This window comes from Bombus flavifrons, chromosome 5, assembly GCF_040668555.2.
Source record: "Bombus flavifrons isolate JBK064 chromosome 5, iyBomFlav1_principal, whole genome shotgun sequence".
Lineage (NCBI taxonomy): Eukaryota > Metazoa > Arthropoda > Insecta > Hymenoptera > Apidae > Bombus > Bombus flavifrons.
Genome location: NC_138446.1, coordinates 14,386,328 through 14,405,954, shown reverse-complemented (window position 1 = coordinate 14,405,954; position 19,627 = coordinate 14,386,328). Strand labels below are relative to the sequence as shown.

General features: G+C 41.3%; 1 protein-coding gene across 4 annotated transcripts in view; it reads right to left on the bottom strand.

The window, feature by feature from the left end:
* Positions 1-19,627, bottom strand: part of osp (myosin phosphatase Rho interacting protein outspread) — a 216,405-nt gene that overhangs the window by 139,315 nt on the left and 57,463 nt on the right. For all 4 annotated transcript variants that reach the window (XM_069112618.1, XM_069112619.1, XM_069112620.1 and 1 more), the window contains exon 2: positions 14,312-14,392. In XM_069112618.1, coding sequence (XP_068968719.1) covers positions 14,312-14,392 — 81 coding nt within the window. The remainder of the gene's footprint in view (positions 1-14,311; positions 14,393-19,627) is intronic.

Below are 19,627 nucleotides of genomic sequence, written 5' to 3'. Positions count from 1 at the left end.
CAAGACAGATGCGGGTTAAAGGGGAGCGTGCGTTTCATGGAAGTAAGTAAGAAAGTTCAAGAGTTCCTCGAGAGTATTTTTTTTAAATATCCCGTGACATCGAACTTCTTGATAGAATGGAATTCTATCTTTTCTTTTTTTTCTGGCGTTTAGAGATAAACGAGAGGTTCCGAGAAAAAAATAGAGAGAAAAAAGCTACTAACTTTTGGTGCTACTGATCGAAGTTCAGAGAATCGTGGACGAGATTGGATTCTAATAGAAAAGTCAACGTGCTAGTAAAAGACAAGAGATGGAATTAAATCGGTAGTTGCTGTCTCGGTGTCGCAACGAACACGAAGAATTTTAATACCAGGCCGCGACAAAACGTTGTAGAAAACGATATCAGCCTGCCGATTCGCGGCTCTCTGTTCCCTTCTTTTCACGATCGAATTACCGCAGATCAGATTCGATCTTCTTTCCTCACGGTAGGTGCCAGGGCTCGCGTGTCTCGATATTTCATACGCGTACACTCCACGACAGCAGTTCTGCCTGTACAATCGTAACTTTCATCCAGATCAAATACACGATATAAATTATTCCGATAGATCGATCGTATGTTTTAACGCTAAAATCGGCGAATTTTCACAAAATGTCAACCGATCGATTTGCCCGTCTCGCTTGTGTTTCTGCATCGACGTAAAATCATGTCCGGAACAATTCGTCGGCGGCATAAATCGTCGGAAATGTTTTCCTGGTTAATTCCGTGGTGAAAGGTGGACGAGGAACGGCGGAAAAGCGAAAGAGTCAAAAGAGAAGAAGGGATAGGCGAGGTCTATTCGTAGAACAATAGGCGGCATCGAGGTACCAGACGATGAAGTCACGACACACTCGTGTTCCGACATTGTGGACATTTTGCCGCGGCCAAACAGCGCCGATTTAACGCGCAACACACAGTTTCGCGACTGGCCAACAACGGTGTCCTGTATTCGCGACAGCTACGAGCATCAAGAATCGACTTGAACATGCCCGCATCCCATAGAAAATGGCAACTACGTGGAAACAGAGCGTGTCCTGGTAATGTCGCGACACGAACTCGCAGAAGCGCGCGTGTCCACGAGAGCACTTGTTCCTTATTCGCGCAGGAAATTAACACGAGCAACGTGAATGTAAGGTAATTAGTGGACTACAGATGTTTATGCAAATTCGTATCTTTTACAAACGTTATCAGAGAAATAGACTGGAAAGTCAGGGAGAAATAGAAAACTTGAAAAATTCGTACACGAGATGTTTAATTAATGTAGCAACGATGTAGCAAAGTTTCCTCTGCAATTTTGTTACTTCCCCCTCGAGGATCTCTTCAACTCGTTCCGCAACTTATCAGACTCTGACATTCTGTCAGGTGTATTCACTAGGAAGTACCCGAAGAGCAGAATTCTCTTAATCACGCGAGTTGCGATCGACAAAGTTGCAGTCGAGTGGACGAAATATTCTGACCGCGTATCAGCCGTTACCTGAATGGATCGCTTGGAAATGCAATGCCGATTCCAAGGGAATCGACGGTGACTCGAATAATCCCGCTGTGCACGACGAAGCCACGCAGATGAATAAAGTCCTCGTAATTGGCTGAAACGCAACCCCGGCACGACATTTTCACTTTCCGCGGATCGTTGCCCCGATAATTACATCTCTCGCATACTCTGTCGCGATTTGTTCCGACAACCAACGAATTGCGATCGAACGAAAGCACCGATTAAAATTGCAAGATCTTTGGTTTAAATGCGCGAAAATCCTCGAAAGTTAAAGTTATTAGATTGTCCGAAAAGTTTTTTTGGTTTCATAAAGTGATAACAGATGGACAACAATTTCTGTTTTATATTATTTTATTGAATTAGATGTGATCCATTTCGTTCTATTTCTATTATTACGTTCGTGAATAATTCGATGAACTAATATAAAACAAAAAACATTGTGCGTCTGTTATTTCCTTATAAAACGAAAGAAACTTTTCGGACAACCTAATAGAACTTTGTTTTCTCAGTAAACGATATGTTTAACTTCTGTGTTATCTCTTTTTTATCGGGAAGGTTCGAGAGTTTTGAGATTTCAGAGTTTCAAAGCTCTAAATTTCTAAAATTCAAAAGTTGCAAAGTTTTTAAAATTTTTAAGCGTAAAAACGTTATCCCCTGGAATGTCAAAGTAAAAAGATAATTTACACGCATTTCCTTTTCTCCAAACTTTTCACAATTTGGATAGACACAAGCACGCACGCGATATCCAGTACCTGAAATTAAGGCGATCATTTTGTAAGCGCCTAAGGTCGCATGAAATTATGTCGATGGGAATAATAACCAGAGTACAGAACCTGACAAAAATCCAACTGAATCGCATGTCGAGGACTTGATTTATCCGTCTGTTCGCGGCGCAAACGCGACGAAATAAAAAGTGGAGTCCCTACGGTGTCGCGAATTAAACGATACCTCGTTAACCGCGTTGAATCGACCTATCGGTCGTTTAAAAATACCTGCAAAATCACGATCGTAAAATTTATGTTTCGAAGAACGCGTTACACTAGGGATATTCCAAGTATTCCACAATTATCCAGTCGCATTTATGTGATTTCAGCTTATACGGTAACGAATATAAATCTTTCGATTATAGTTCAATCTCTTTCGCACTTTTCTTTACGCTTTTCGACACAATGGAACACAAGTTTCTCCGTCGTATGCCTCCAGGTTTCTCACTGCATTCGAATCATCGTTATAATCTTATTATCGTGAAATTTCAATATATCGGAGGAAAAGTGGATCGACCTAATTTCTAAGTATCGCAAAAACTAATCGATTCTATCACGGAATTACAAATCGTACGTCGTGGCAAAGCTCTGTTAACCCTTCACTGATTGGATAAAACAATGGCGTACACGGCTCGCGGCAGTCGTTTACCTGAAACCCTTGCGTACCACTACTCTATACCCCGCTATCGAACGTGAAAATATCGAGTTACCCAGGAGACAATGAACCGAGGCCCTCGCCAATTATCCCGACTTCCACGAATCTCGCGTAAAATCCTACTTCGGAGAACGTGTATTATTTCTTGGATCGACTCTAAAGACAATCGTTAAAGAGATCAATGCGAACCTTTTTTATACAATTTAGGGTTGCCAACTAAGCGATTGCGGATTTTGTCATTAGATGGTAATGTAACAGTAGTTTCTCAAAACCCAATAAAAAGCCTTCTATTAATCGACGCGACGACAAGACAGCCGCGCAACAAATCTAGTTTCCTTGAAATTAATCATCTTCCTTCGGATTTAACTTTCTCTACGTACGTACGAACAATCGATGCATCCGTGTACCACGTACGAACACTTAAAATCCTCTTTCAAAACCTATACACCGATCACCAGTGATACTATCGTTAATCGGGTCGTTCGATTAATACTTTGACTGTCACGTTGTTCATAAAAGACCGGCCACGGTTTCTCCTGTGAAGCCACGGTGGTCATTGGTGACCAGAGCGTTTGAACTTCTCACGATTGTAAAAATTGAATGAAAATTGACAGTTAGGGCATTTTGAATATAACCGATAGATAGAAGATACTTTGAGATAAATAGTGCCCCATTGAACGATTAAACATTTTTATTAGAACATCGATAAAAAAAGAATGAGAACAATCGTTGCATCTAACGGTGCACCGTGTTAAAACACCGTGGCGTCCTGAGCAAAACATGTGATTTCGGCGTGGCAGTCAAAGTGTTTTAACCGAAACAACGAGCGAACAACCGTTCGAGTGGCATTTCCTCGAAATCGCGATCGCATAGGTAACACGGGCGAACACAGCGCGGAACAACAATCGGCACCTCGGGTCCCAATCGAAACTGCTTTCTCTCGTGGCCGGGAGGTTGGCATTACCAGAGAGCCGTGCAGCGTTCCAGAGATTGATTGCCTTATCGATAATTAGCTTAGCACGAGCAACCGTGCCGGACCTTTTGTTTCACCGTCTGACCTCAACAACGCCTTCGTCGGACTTCTGCGACCACGAGAATTCCTCTCGCGTCGAGCCACCAATGGCTCGCTTATCGTTTCGTACGTGCTCGTTCGAATTTCGTCGTCGAATCTCGCGAACCTGCTCTTACGGACTAGCTAGCTGGTAATTTTCGTTTCTCACCGCGTCGCCATTTATCAAACGGCGAGTTACTAGTTTGCAGAGTGACTAAGGCGAATGTTTCCACGAGCCAACCGATCTCAGAGTCTTCCGACGATGGAAAGCGAAACGGAGGCACGGACGAACACTTGCCAAATAGAGAAGCACAGGCTGCTTCTTAAGGAAAATTCAGTGAAAACAGGTTAGATTCGATGGCTTTTCCTGGGCCGTTCGAAGGAAAACTCGAAGAGGGATCTAGAGCGGCGGATCGACGTTTCTCAAACGAGTATTTGCGTTCCGAGGAATCTCGTAATGTTCTCTGTTGCGAAGTGTGGATTGCAGAAGACCGAGATTTCTCCGGCTCCTTGGATCGATCAACGTTTCGTCAAAGTAGACGAACCTGTGTAGTTGTATGGGAAGTATGGTACTATGGTTCTGGAGCATGGTGTTGCTTACGATCTTACGATATTCCATACTGCCAAGAACGAATTACGAGGAAGTAAGATTCCCTGGAGATTTTCGCGACATTTACAAACAAATTGCTTCTTCATCGAGGTAAACGAACCCACCGAAGAATCCTAAAACTCGGCATTCCTCGCGATCTAGCAACGTCTCGCGTTGCGAAATCGAAATTCCAAAAACAGCAAGATTTCAGCGAGACTTCCACGGCATCTTTGACTAATCGGTGTTTCGTCAAAGCTAACGAACGCTCCACGGTGTAATTCAACAAACAATGAACGCATCGATTAGCGGACGCGTAGGTGGAGACGAGGATGAAGGCGCATTTGCACGTGTCGCACGTCCCTTGGGCGCCGAGGCGACGACGGGGAACCTGAAGGTAAAAATACGGGAGAGAAAAAAAAAGAAAAAAAAACGGCGGCGAAAGGAAAGAGGTGGAAGAAGAGAGGAAAGCAAAAAAGCAAGAAAAAAGAAGAGGACAGCGAGGAAACGAAGAGAGGGAAGAAAGGAACGACGCGTGCAGGAAGGGCCGCCTTGAAGCTTTAAGAGGCAGCTCACAAAGGGTGGAGGAGAAAAAAAAGAAGCAGCGACGTGCATACGGGGCATAACTCGCGAATAATGCGCCGTTTTATACGGGCGTACGTGAGCGAGCCGTAAGCAAATGCATTTTGCAGCAGCGGGCCTTAAACCGCGCTCACATGTACAGTCCGTTGCATAAGATCGTCGATGCAAATATCTCTGTATGGATATTTTTCTTCATCCCCTCCTTCTTCGTTATTTTTATTCCCCTTCCCTTTCCTTTTCCGTCTAATTCCAATTTTCGCTTCCTTCCCTTCATCCTCTTCTATTTTCATTCTTTACATTACCTCCATTTCTTCTTTTTTCCTTTGCTGTTTCCTTTATATTCTTTTATCTTCTCTTTCTTCCGTCGCCTACCCTTTCTTCCTTCCATTTCCATCCTGAGTTTTCAATCTGCGTAAATCTTTAAGAAAATATCATTAATTTTCACAAGATCTTCCCTTCCTTCTCCTTTCTTCTTTCATTCTCTTGTCTCTTCTTTCTCTTCTTTTCGCCTGGAACTTATGTTACGCCGATACGCATAAACGTTTGTATAAAAGAAAGAAATTAATTTTCACGGGAAGAGACCCCAAATTCACGGTCTTGCGTCGCAGATTATACACGTATGGCCCGTGCTCGGTAACAAAATGCAATCGTCCTGTTCGTCGTTGTGATAAAAATACGCTCGTTAAAGCCTCGTGCGATGAAAGTTGCACGAGTTCCATCCACGGGAATGTTTAGCAAGAACTCGCGAAAGACCGCGATGACTCGTCTTCATTCAATATTGTTCAATTAAAAGCTCGTAAAGTTCTTTGATACGGGGATAGGGGCACAGTCGAGTGGTCGGGTTCCGAAGATCCGCCCTTATACCCCGGATAATCTTCCGTGGAATTACAGAACGATTTCACATGATGCCAGCAATTTCACTGGAAACGACGCGGCAGAGAAGGAGATTCATTTCTTTCTTCTTTTTCTTTTTTTTTAATCTGGGGATTACGCTGCAATTTGGGCGCCATGGAAAAAGACGATAAAAGAATAACTTTGCTGGCTCTTTTTTCATTCGAAGCTTGTCTTATGAATATTCGTTGTCGTTTTATTAACGATGCTTGTAACTCTAATTTCTTGTAGATTGGCTTATAATTTTAATATCTTGTATAATTGCCTGCAGAATTTTAATCTCTCGTAAAGTTCCATTTGAATTATAACGACCATGTTGCTATTCAGGTTAACAAGTCTAGAAATTTCCAACATAAGTATAAATGTTTCTTTCGTTAAATTAATATACGTCATTCACGAAGGCATTCTCAAATCACTGGCTCAGAAAAAAGAAACTTCTGCAACTTGAATAGTCGACGCTACAGATTTCCTACGAATGATAACAGAACAATCTTCATTAAAGAAAGAATTTTTCTGTCAAATATTTTCAACGCCCCGATAAATCTAACATCCAAGGCCATTGGCCTACGAGTGACGCGATCTACTTGGCCCGATTCATAAATACGATAGTTTCTTTTATTCAAAAGTCTCTATTCGCGTTTAATATTAACGTTCACGGAATAACTGAAAACGAACCATCTTCCCTCGTACGAGTATAACGTTACCCATCCTTTCGAACGATCAAGATTCCGTATAAACTGAAATACCACAGAGGCATAAAGGCAACGTGTACACGTCTCTTTCTCCAATTTAAAACACATCGTTTACGAAGGCGTGGAACGCGACGTCCTCGAATCGCTGGCTCGGAAAAAACGAAACTTCCACGCGACATAGATAGCCGATGCTCCGGATTTTCTACGAATTAATATGATTAGCCACGTAGAGCCACGCTTCTATTGTGACTCCCATTTGCAGTGAAAGCATACCATTAGAGACGTGCCACTTGCTTTTCCTCGAAGACGAAAAAGAAAAAAAAGAAAAAAATAAAGAAAAGAAAAGAAGAAAGATAGAAGAAGAAAAATTGGCGAGCGTGGACGAAAAGAATGGGCAAGAATACGAAGAAAGCTCAAGAGAGAGAAAGAGGACCGGTTGCGATCGTGAGGGGACACGAGGCGCGTCCATTATGATGCAAATTAACGTTACCCGAGGAATTTTACGCTCGGCCTCGATTTTTTTCCCGCGTATTGCAGGTTCATTAGAGTGTGCCAATTTCTTCTGGCGTTTCTCGCAGAACCGTCTGGGAAAATATCTTTGTGCGCGAATTCCCCGGCTCGATCCAGGCCAGTTCTGCTCGCGAGAACGAATTAAGCCAACGTGCACGCGTTAATTGGCTAATTAAACGGGGCCATGGCGTAACATGCGATCGGTTTCGATCGATTTCGTCGGTTCGATCTTTCGACGATCGTTCTGGACGGCGATGAACAGCGTACAACTTATCGGAGATACAATAGGGAAAAGGACGATTCGACGAGCGAGTTTAACAAGAGTCGCGGCAAGTGTAACCCAGATCGGAAATAGCCTGAACAGAAACGGTTCTAGACTTGCTTTAGATTCGACTTTGCTCGTCCCGCGTCACTGGCTTTAATGGATCTTCGGCTTAACGACGTGCGATCTTCTTTAACTGGCCACGCACAAATCGAAATTTGCATAATATTCGCATGCTTCGTCCTTTACGATCCTACCTTGACTGGCTCGATTTTTTTAAATTACTCTCGAGCGAGAACTTGATTCGGCAGAAATTTCGATGTAAGTGGATCGTTGGTTAGGAAAGTATAGCGATAAAAGCAAATTGCGAACAGTTTTTGAAAGGAAATTGTGAGAAAAGGTGAAATACGAGCGAGGTTAAGCGTGATATAAAGTTAAGTAGTTAAGGATTGCGCGAGTCAGACATAAGCGACCTAAATATGTGTCAATTTGGCCCAAGTCCGGCGTCATTAAACTCATCGAATTAAATACAACCCACGTTCATAAAGACAACTTTACGTGACACGAGCGTATATTCCATTTGTTCTTAATATCGTCCATTAAACCTACACAAAGATCTCAATCGTAATGCAGCGCAGAATTATCCTACGAGATTACCGATTTACCATTTTCGGAACTTTCTACGCATTTCATTCGAAACAAAGATCTCGAAGTAACGTAATATGGAATTATGATACGCGATCAGAGCGGATACAGGCGGCCGTGGCATCGCCAGAGTCCTTAGCGGTACGCACGCTTGATAAACCATAAATTCTGTTATGGCGGTAAGTGTGCAATCCGCGTGGGATGAGGCCAACCGACAAAAGGAAAGCGCTCGTTCTTTCTTCACCTGATAAGACCGTGTTTTCTCTGCTACAAAGAGCCCAGGCTAACAATGAGGTATGCCAGGGTTACGCAATGGAACGCGTCTCTGTATTTATACACGTTTATGTGTGTTTGAGTACGTACGACGACGATTGTGCAATATGACGCCGGTGTACTTAGTATAACGCAACGTTCCCAAAAGAAACACGAGCAGCGTTCTTGTATCCTGATTGCGGCTATTATTTAACGATCGTCGAAACAGATACGGGAAGAACCAGCAGAAAATCGGTTGACAAACATCGACACGTGTCGGCGGTTCCGTGGTGTACGGCCATCGATACGATACGCAACACGTCGACATGCTGATTTAGCAGGTATTATGCTTCGTTTCGACGCACACGCTGTGTCATTATCGTTATGCAACTAATCGTTGGTAAACGACGGATAGGATATACAGCGAGGGACGAAATTACATATTCGTACGGTCGGAACGTGGAAATAGAAGAAAAGAATATGTTCGGTGCTGTTAAATAATATTGAATAACGCGGTTTTGAAAGATTGAAAAACAACGATTATTTTCTTAATTGTAATCGTACGATGAAAAAGGCATGGCATTGTGATCGTGTTATCGGTGAAGTCGGCGTCTCTTATCGTTGGATACGTTACGATACCGAGGCCACTGCAATATTCGTTTACTTTATTACGCACGCGGTATAATGTGCTCGATGACTCTACAAATTCGTTATCGCGATTAATGCACCGTTGTTCCCAGTTACGCAGTTTTATGCCTTAAATACTAGTCGAGTTTCTTGTGCTTTGTCGACGATCAATGCGTCATTGATGGCGTTTAATTTGGATCAAAGATTGACGAGGAAAGACGCGGTCGGTAGCTTCGAAAGAAAGTTTATCATTCTCTAATTAAAATATCGTACGATTGTCTAACCTGAGAATTCTTTAAAATTCCAGACTAAAACTAACCAACGCGACAAAGATTTTACAGCCAAAAGTTTGAATTGCTGTTGAAAAATTCCGAGAATATAACTCGTGGAAAATGTTGCAGATGGAATAAAAGCAATAACGTACGCGAGAGAAACGTACAGATTCGAAGAAAATTCGCTCGATCAAGGAATCTCGTGGCAATCGTGCTCTAATTGTCTGTCGTTATCTAGAGAATCGTCAAACTGAAAAATTCTAAGCAAACAGGCAAATCTAGAACAAATTCCATATCTAAAAGTACAACTGCTGGGAAAAAATTCCATAACCGTAGCACGCAATTCGCAGAATATTCCCAAAATGTAATGCTAATGAAAACAATAGTATAGGCAAACAAAATGGACAAACTCGATGAAAATCAACATCGCTAAACGCATGAATTAGCAAGATCCACTTAATTAAGGAGTCTCGTCACGATTGTGAACCGAGAGAAGACGGTTGTTACGCACCGTTCGTCGTTTAGGCTTTAAAGGCCTTTAAGGCCTTAAGGCGCCTTCTAATTATTCACTTTCTCCGACGTCTCGCGGTGAAACGAGCGAGATTTACAGGCTCGCGTCTCGCTCGATGTAATTTCCACGATAGTTTCAACCTATTGAGAACGACAATACACAGAGCCGCCGATTCCCACCGAGTTTCCGGGTTGTTCGTTATTCCATGATGCCCTGTTTATCGGTCCGTATAACGATCGGTGGTGCCTACGTTTGTTTTATTCAGCTTGAATCGTTTATTTTCATACTCCTATCGAACAGCCATTAGAGAAATAATTGAATCGTTCGGAACGATAACACCGATCGCGACTCCGTAAATTGAAAAGTAGAGAAAAATAACGTTCGTAAGGTTATTGTTTCTAATCTACCGTAAAATTTGCTGTTGTTTTCTGCCATTTCTTTCCGATAAATAGGCTATCCATGTTTGTGTGAATTTATACTTTTATAAATGCAACTAAAAGAATAAGCTGTTTCGCTCGCGAAATTATATTTCGTTTTTTGTGTATTTTGTGTATTTTATGGATCACGTGTTTTTCACTTCTTAATTTCCTACAAATTAAAAAGTCAAAAGTTTGCAACAAACGAAGTCTCGAACGTACTGCTAAATCGTTCGTTTCTCGAAGAAGGAGCATTAATCGTGTTACCCGAAAAATAAAATTGAGAAACTTGCAAAAAGCAGAGATCGTCGGCTCAGCTTCTAAGAGGCTCGATTAGTGCTCGTTCTTACGCTCGATTCGATTAAAGTGCGAATTGGGAATAAATCAGAGGCTGAAGGTCGAGGATGTATTATATACAGGCATCCTTTTCATTACACGAAACGATAGCGGTCATCTAATGAGAGTAATTTGGGGAACAGACAAGGCGAACTCTTAGAATCAGATGTCTGGCTTTCGAGATGATATATGATCGTTTATGACGTAGAAAAGATAATTTGAACGCTGGAGAACTTTTTTTATTGTAATTATGTAACGCTAATCATATCTTTCTCGTGACGTCAATATACTTCTGTGGTTCGTATCATTGTGTTACACTTTTTTGCTTCTATCATATTTTATAATTTTGTCTTTATCGAACATAGAATTATTGATTCTGTATCATTTTTTATCTAATCATTTTTTTCTATAAAAAATATGAAGAAATCGTTAATATAAGCCATTCCTCGTTTCCATACTATGGAAAAATATTTTTCAATTTGTTATTTCGCTATTTAAAGAAATTGAAAGTCTTCCTCTTCGTTGAACAACGAACAAGATCGAAACATAAAGATTTATAAACCACGATAAAATTGCTGAGAGAAGAAGAGAGAAGAGATAATTTGATCTACGAACTTGTAGAATTTAGATCAGAATTTTTGCACAGCGAAACAATAACGAAACAACGACAGATTCGATGATTATAACGAAAGCGACACCGCGATCAAGATACTGTCATATTCTGTATGGAAGAACGTCTCCCAAGGTGAAGGATGACTGCGAACCGGAAGAAGAATTGCCATTATTCGCGGGACGGCGAAAAACTCACGGAAGAGCAGTCACAGCTGTCATAGAAAATCAAGGGAGAGTTTGTTGATCGAGGCCAAACCATCGGCCATCCATGAAACCGCTTTCTATCCGTGCGTTTCTCGACAACGGGCTCCGCAACGACGCGTCGTACAATTCGATAATCGATCGTTTAAACTCGCTCTTCACGCATCCATTCGACGCTGATCGAATCGCGAAACGTATACTATAATAACGATATACACGCTCCTAATCGATTCGTGTTGTACGATAGCTATCTCCGGCTAAACGATCCTGCGATTTAACAAACTGTTCCAAAAAGAGTGTTACGACTGACGAGTTCGAAAAGACAAATTTCTCTTTCACTCTTATTTCTTCCTTTTTTTCTTTCTTTTTAATATAGATACATACGTAGAATGAAATTTCGGCCAACACATAATGAATTCGATAACGTATATTCGTTAATTATTGTTGCGAATTATCGACTAAAGAGCAACCGGTCAGGTGAAACCGATCGGTCGATATTAACGCTCAAGGTGGAGGAGGTTTAATATATCGAGTGTTAGAGTAATCCAGCACTGTGTTGAACTAGTTGTGTAAACGTAACGTGTGATATGATGCACGGCGGTGGTAAGATCTTGTTGGGAGTGAAGTATTTCACCCGTACAGTACAATGTCTGATGATGAACTGTCCTTCTACGTTGCTGATTCTTCCTACCAGCCGATGGGTTTCGTCTGTCCATCGTGCCCTTCCGGCTGGTCCTTTCCAGCGAATTTTTACCTGACCTCGGAATCGTTAGGTTTACAGCTCGGGGAGGACACGCAATTCGGAATTTCCTAAAGAAAGGAACGGGCCTGTCCGTGTCATAGACGGGCAGTCAGTCAAAATTCCGAACAATTATACTCGATGACATTTTTAAATCAGTTTCTATCGTTGCCCATTTGTCATTGAGTTATGATCGCTCTTCATCGATACGTATAAAATGGTCTTTGGTGGCGGGATACAAAACCAGATACAACAAGAAAGCTTGGAAATTATAAAAAAGTTATAGAGAAAAAGTATATCGCCAATAAAAGAATCGGAGAACGATCGTAGACGAATAGATGAAGAAAGTTATGGTTCGCATTGGTTACAAGTAACATCCTGATGGTACTGTTAGAAAATTTGCAATGAAACTTCAGCCGTGATAATCTTTGGAGATTAATTGAAAATCTTTATCCCTCGTTGAAACATCGGTAACTCTTGAGCGCCTTTGTACGCGTCGATCTCGCGGTATTTAAGCTTAGGCTGCGGAAGCGTGGTAAAATGATCGGAGGTGGAGATCGGAAATGCCGCGTCTGAGCCATCGATCACTTCCGTTTCGATGCCTCGAGCTACGTGGCGCGTTATCGACAGTCTATGATCGCGAGATCGTGTTACAAGATCGATCGAACCGCACAATTTTCTCATTATCGAGAAAGCGAGGATAACCGTGCAACCCTGCGCTCGATCTCGTTGTGGATCCTCCGCAACAGTGCTGAAACGATCGATCCCATTGCCTTCTCTTCGCGTTTCCATTTCCATCTTCCCATTCTCGATATCGCTTCAACGAACAAATGCTATTTGATTCGCCACGACCACCGAATCAAAATTTCTATCATTATACGAGTCGTCGATATCAAAGGATAATAATTACGATCGCAGTACCATTGATGACTCTGACATTCTCCAACGATCAGGTAGCGATTCGATCAAATTTTAATAATAAAATGTAACAAATAAATTTTCGTCGAATAAATCACAAAACACATCGCAATATAAATTTTCTATTTTACTCTATCGTTGCAAATAGAAGATGTAGCAAGCTTACTCTCATCGATTTTATTTTTTACATGCTGCAATTCTATTCCCGTTATTATAACGCACAGACATACAACATACAACATACAACAGACATACATACAACAGAATGTTGTAAAACGACGTACGAATGTTTTCTATAAAATAAGTGTCCAAGCACTCCCACTGGACGCTATAGCGAAACTTTAAGAAATAATGGAAAATGATGGAAGCAGCTGTTTTCGAACAACGTGCGACGTACCTTTTCCCATTTTACGGTAACTGCTCGCGTACGTACGTGACTACGAATTACAAACAGTTCCCTCTGGTTACCGATCGTCCGGTTTTTTCTTCGTTTTATATTTACGACCGCGAACTGCGAATCGGCCGTTCCTTTCTAAACTTTCTCCGGCGAACAGCGACGCACGATTCTTAACGCTTCGTATCGAATTTTTGCCGCGTGCAGATCGATAAGAGAACCGCCGATTTCGCTGTCCTCGGAGCGCCTGGTGAACTCGGCCACCGCTGCGAGTCCTTCATCGAGACCGCCGAGATTTATGCCGATCGTGAGCTCCCGTTCAACACAGAACCACGGGTATATTAATTTCCATTCCGTTATCGCAGCGATTCTTCTTTTCCGCGTCGTTGTCGGTAGCTTGGCGCTAAGAGAGAAATCGGTGTCCTCGAACATGTCCTCGAATCGCAAATCTATTAATCGTAACTGGAGAGTGTCGTTCGCTTCGTCGATTGGAAATTATTTATTTTTCAAGAATTTCTTCGGGGCAAAATATTTGATACAATGAGAGAAATAAATTTCTAGCAAATATTTAGAGATAAATTCGTTTGCGGCGCATAAATTAAATATTAGAGAAATTCCACTTTCCATTTGTTCGTTAACACCTTAGACACGGTTGATCAGGTGTAGTAGCAAACAGAAGAAAGTCTAATCCTACTGCCTTCTTTTACTATCGCGAGATTATTCGTAACCAACGCAAACAATCATTTTCCTAATCTTTTTATTCGAAACTTTAATAAAAAAAAAAACGCGTATACTGTAGCAAAATTTGATAAATGGTGACGTTAACGTAATCTTCTTTGACGATAGGTTTTAACGGTGAAGCGGAAAATTCGTTTCGTTTCTCTTACCTTCGTTCGATTCAGCGGATTCGAGAAATCCCAGCCCGGGGCGACGAACAGGTACCCGCATTTTGAAATCTTCCTCGTTGCCTGCAACATAAATATAGATCGTGTTTAGTTTTGACGTTGATCGATACTAGTAGCTATCGTTAGCTCTACAAATAGCCAGCAGGCTTATTGGTATTACGTTATGTCGGCTAAAAAGAATGTTCACTGGATCGAAGTTATAAATGTTTATAGATATAAATGCAGTGACACCCGATGAACAGTGTAGAGATAGTACAGAGACGGTACAGAGAAAGAAAAGTCAATGGTTGGTGAGATCAGAATGAATCCAAAGAAGTCACACTTCGTCGCGTGCATTATGCGTTTCGTCACGTTGCATTGAACTTCTGACGTCGTTATTATTTCTATCGAGTACAAAGACTTTCTACGTAGTTTCACGTCGCGCTTACAGAACTCCTCGGCTGTAGGCGGACACCGGAGAAATATGTACTGGCGAACCAAAGAAATATGAATATCGATGACACAGATTGGACATTGTAAAGCGAGACTTAACCTCGATGAATATAAACGAAAAACATATACTTCTAAATCTATGCTACGTTTTATGCAGCAGTCTCGTTAACTTGTTAACTCGTTCCTCTTCTTCCACGTCCCTTCAACACCGCTCTGATAATATATTTACACTTCGATCTTCTAACGCGAACAATAGAGAAACGTACGTGAAGAAACAAACATATACCGAACGAAAGACAATGTCGTTTCTTTCTTTTGTACGTATCGACTTTATTAATTTTCTATTTTATCGCTCTCGTTTCCCGACTAACCCCCTCCACCTCCATCGTAATATCAACGACACTCGAAACTTAACCTCGATAAATAAAAATAAGAAAATACATAAAAAAGATACATATTCTGTTTTATATAACAGCTCATTGACTGTCCAACTTATTCGACTAGATCTCCACCCAACCACTACCAACACCGCTATAATATCCATACTTCGACCCTCGAAACGAATGGGAGAGAGAGAGAGAGAGAGGATGAAACGAGATAATTATTAAAAAAGTTCCGGCGGTGTCCATCGACGTCGACATTCCAGAGAAAACATAAGCGGAATATCAACCACGAAAAGCAATCTCCCGTCGCGTCCATGGAACGAGCTTCTCCATGCAGCGAGCTAATCAAACTTTCCAACAACGCCGCGGCTGCACGCCAGATCCTCTTCAAACTCTATTATTATGTTTAGAGGAAGATTTAGGGGCTACCGTCCAGGGATAGGAAGAACGAGAAACAGTAAAGGAGAGAGAGAGAGAGAGAGAGAGAGAGAGAGAGAAGCTAAGGAGGATTGGATCGAAGGGTTCAAGAAAGAGGAAGGGAAACAGAAACGGCGGCCATTCAGATGGAAAGGAAAGTCACGTGAGCACGTACAATATCTTCGAGGAATCTTAAATCGGTCATTCATCAGGAGCAAGCGTACGTTTCACGTGTTTCACGTGTTTCTCGTAGTATTTTCTCGATTCATAGCGATATATTTATTTCAACGATCGATGAAAGCCACTTCGACTAAAAATTCTCTTCCCACAGAAAATATAGAATGATCGTATGTTTGTTCTTTTTGACTTGTTGTTTCTTTTGAACGGATAAAAGCGCGATAATTGGGAATTTTCGACTGTACGATTCGAGAGCTGTTATCTGAAAGATCAAATTTATTTATTGGAATTTCTCGGGAGGGAAAGGAAGAGATCGTGCTCGAAATGAGCTGATCGAGAATCTGACATTTTCTTGTATATTCGTCTTTGTAATTAGAGAGCCCTTTTATAACAGTAATATTCCAATACATCCATCCTGACTTCTTCTTTTTTTAATAAAATTGCTCGTTATAACCCTAATTCCTTGTAAACTCGTCCGTTGTGGCTTCATCATATTCTCATTACACATCTAAAACAACGTATATTTAAAGAAACAGCAAGGTTTTAACACATACTCGTTACCGAGCGCATAATTTTCCATGTTTTCCCCGAAGGAACAACTTCGACGGATCGTTTTCCTTGGAAATATGATAATGAAGCTCGCGTGCACCTCTTTCGCGTTACATTATTCCACGGGAATCGCTTCCGTTGACGCACGGAAGCCAGTTTCGATAGCTTTACACCGCGCTTTCCAAATATCTCGAAGAAAAAAAAAGACGCGATATATCGAGGGGAAACAAAACGACCGTGCGTCACTTTCGCTCGTTACGAAAGTTGCATCCCGAGAAGGGAACGAGCCACGCGAATCAGCGAACGGTTTTTCCTCTCGCTCGAGAACTTTGTCGTGGAATTAAGTATACATGTTCGGGACGATCGAGCGATCTTCGACAGCTGAAGAAATTTCACCTAGAATGACGCGCGACGACCCAGATTTCCCGTGCTTAATAACAACTCGTGCATCCAGTCGAAGGTAATCGAAGGTAGTGGAATAAAAAGAGAAAGAAAGGACAAGTACAACTTTGTCGATCCGCTGATCTTAATATGGCATCGATTAAAAATGTTTACGATCGGAAGATACGAGATCTTTTTGGAATAGATGAGAAATCCGTGAAGTTTAGTGAAAAAATAAAACTAATTGCAATGGATTAACGTATAACGATATCGATTTTATTACTCGAGTTAGGAATTGGTTGTGGAAGGTAACCGTCGAAGGTTGTGGAAGAGTGGAAGATTTTATAATACAAGATACCAGTGCACGGTGGGCAGAAATATGATAAGTAGCCGTGAAGTACTTCATATGGAGGCTAATTTCACAGCAATTTACACTTTGCAATTTCTTCTTCGTAAATTGTTAGTGTCTCCTCATTTAAGATTCTACTTTCGTAATTTCATAATTATATATGGAATATAATGGTGTAGTTTCTAACATTCGAATGTTCATTCTTTTTCTTTCTTTTTTTCTTTTTTTTTTTGTAAAATGTAATTACACGAATGAAAGCGTGTTCTTTTCCTTACGTTATACAATTTCATTTCGATTTCCTTGGTGCAAGTTTCATATTTTACATTCTTTCTCACGGAAGTCTTACAGATTTATCAATTTTATGGGTTACATATAATTTCCCATGTTCTTCTGTGATATATAATCCATAGATAAGAATTTCTTTTCCTTCTCGCAACGTACAATTTCATTTTGATTTGTGCGCTCGACAAGGTTCGTATTTTAGTCGTTGCTCACTCTAACGTCAAAATCGAGACTTCTATTTAAAAGAAAAGAAAAAAGAGAAGAAAGAAACAAAAGACACTTCTACCTCACATTCGCGAAACATCTTTAAAATATTCGACATGTAAAACCGAAGGAGCAAACCGTAAAGGAGCTCTCGCGCGAAGAACAGGGACGAAAAAGAGTCCGCAGGACCGGTAAGAAGAGCGATACGTCTTCGTTCCCGTGACTGACGATCATTTTCCAGTGCGTGGCAATCACGAAACCAGGCGATCATCTGGCCTGCGCGAGCAAGAACGAGAATTCACTCGGCTTTATGGAGAAATAAAGTCCCTCGGCTCTCTTCCCTGCTCCGTGTTCCTCGCGGAAAGAGGAACGCCGTGTTGGCGTTCTAGCCGTGAGCGCGTCTTTCTTTGCAGAAAATTATGGTGTACCCTTGTATGGGCTAAACAAAAGATCACGGACACCGGCAAAAAGCCTCGATGCCTAAACATGCGCGCGCCATTGCGGAATTCCACTGTGAAATGGAGTCTAACAGAAACCTTGTCCACGATAAACTAATTTACGCCGCGAGATCTCTGCCGTGAGCGCAATTACGCGCAAGATAAATGAACGGCAAGGCGTTTATTCTGCTCACGGTCGAGAAACGCATCGAACTTTACGTTATAGCGTAAATTGGAGGAGCATTCGGTGATTTTGTCTAACGTTCCGTAGCATTGTGATTCAACGAAGATTGAAATATTTATCGTTTATAGATACAATTTGTGTCGTTATCTTTTAATATGTTTCGATTGGCTATCGATGATCTTCGTAGCTGGAGAAACGTATAAAGTGACGCGCGTTGTACGTATGAAGAAGGTTAACAGTCAAAATTATACTAATCCGATTGTATTATTGTTTAAATTTATCTGTTTCTTAATTCGTATTTTATCTTTCGTGTGTTTAATTATATATATATGATTAATAAGAAGTTGTTTTACTGATTAAATTAACATTGTAATGAAAGATACGAAATGACTATTCTTGGATATTCCTCGGATAGGATGATAACAGGCGTTCAAAGGGAATTTATGATTTCGTTGGTTTTTGACGCTGTTATTATGTATCGTTACCATGGTATGCAGTGCGTAATCGTATCATCAATTAAGGATCAAATACGATGTTATATCGCTGATAATTTGTAGCCACATTCGATATTGGCATGTACTGCGTTTTACTACAACGAGTACTAAAATTAAGGTCTGTTACAAATTAGTGCACGCTGCAGTAAATCTAGCATAACATTATGTTTAATTCTCGATGTGATCGACCTGAAACCCGTTTAACCAATTACGTACCAAGGTTTTCGCCTTATGCACCGATCGAAGGTTCAGTATACTGAATTCAATTACGCCAAAGGTAAAATACGAATGTTGCTGCAACATCTACCACGATCCACTCGTCGGAGCGTTCAGCGAAATTGAAAAATATATCAAACGTACACGCGGTACACTGGTGCAAGATTTTTACGACGAATGTTCAAATATTTTCAATATGATCGAGAAAAGATGGAAAACCTTTGCCTCGTAACGTACTTCTTATATGGCGATCAACATCGAAGAAAATGTCGGATCGATTTCGGTATTACGAAAACGAAACAAACGCTGGTAATACAGCGTGATCTTTCTTTCGCAAGAAAGGAGAAAAGTATGCATAAATTGTATATCGGTGTTCCGGGAACGAGCCAGTCCGGATTCACAGTCCAGTTAGCTTATCGAGGACGATTACAATCGCGATTCCACTAAGAAACGAGCCAATAAAATCGCGAATTCCTTCGTGGCTATAGCTACAACACACCTCTATGTTCGATCTATCCACCGAGATAATTCTAAAGATCCTGTATCTTTCCCTCCGTGGACGCTGTGCTTTTTGTCCGGTCGAATCGATCGCATCGAATCTACGCTCTGTTTAACCGCTTTCCGTCCGGGCGTCCGCTGATTTCCTGTCGTCCGTCGCACGTTCACAATTGACTTCCGGCCAGCCGACTCTCCCCCACGCCATACTATCTCGCATCTCGACAAAAGCGCGTTGGAAAACTACCGCAATTATTTTGCGCGTAAATTTTATCGCGTTTTATGCGAGTAATAACAT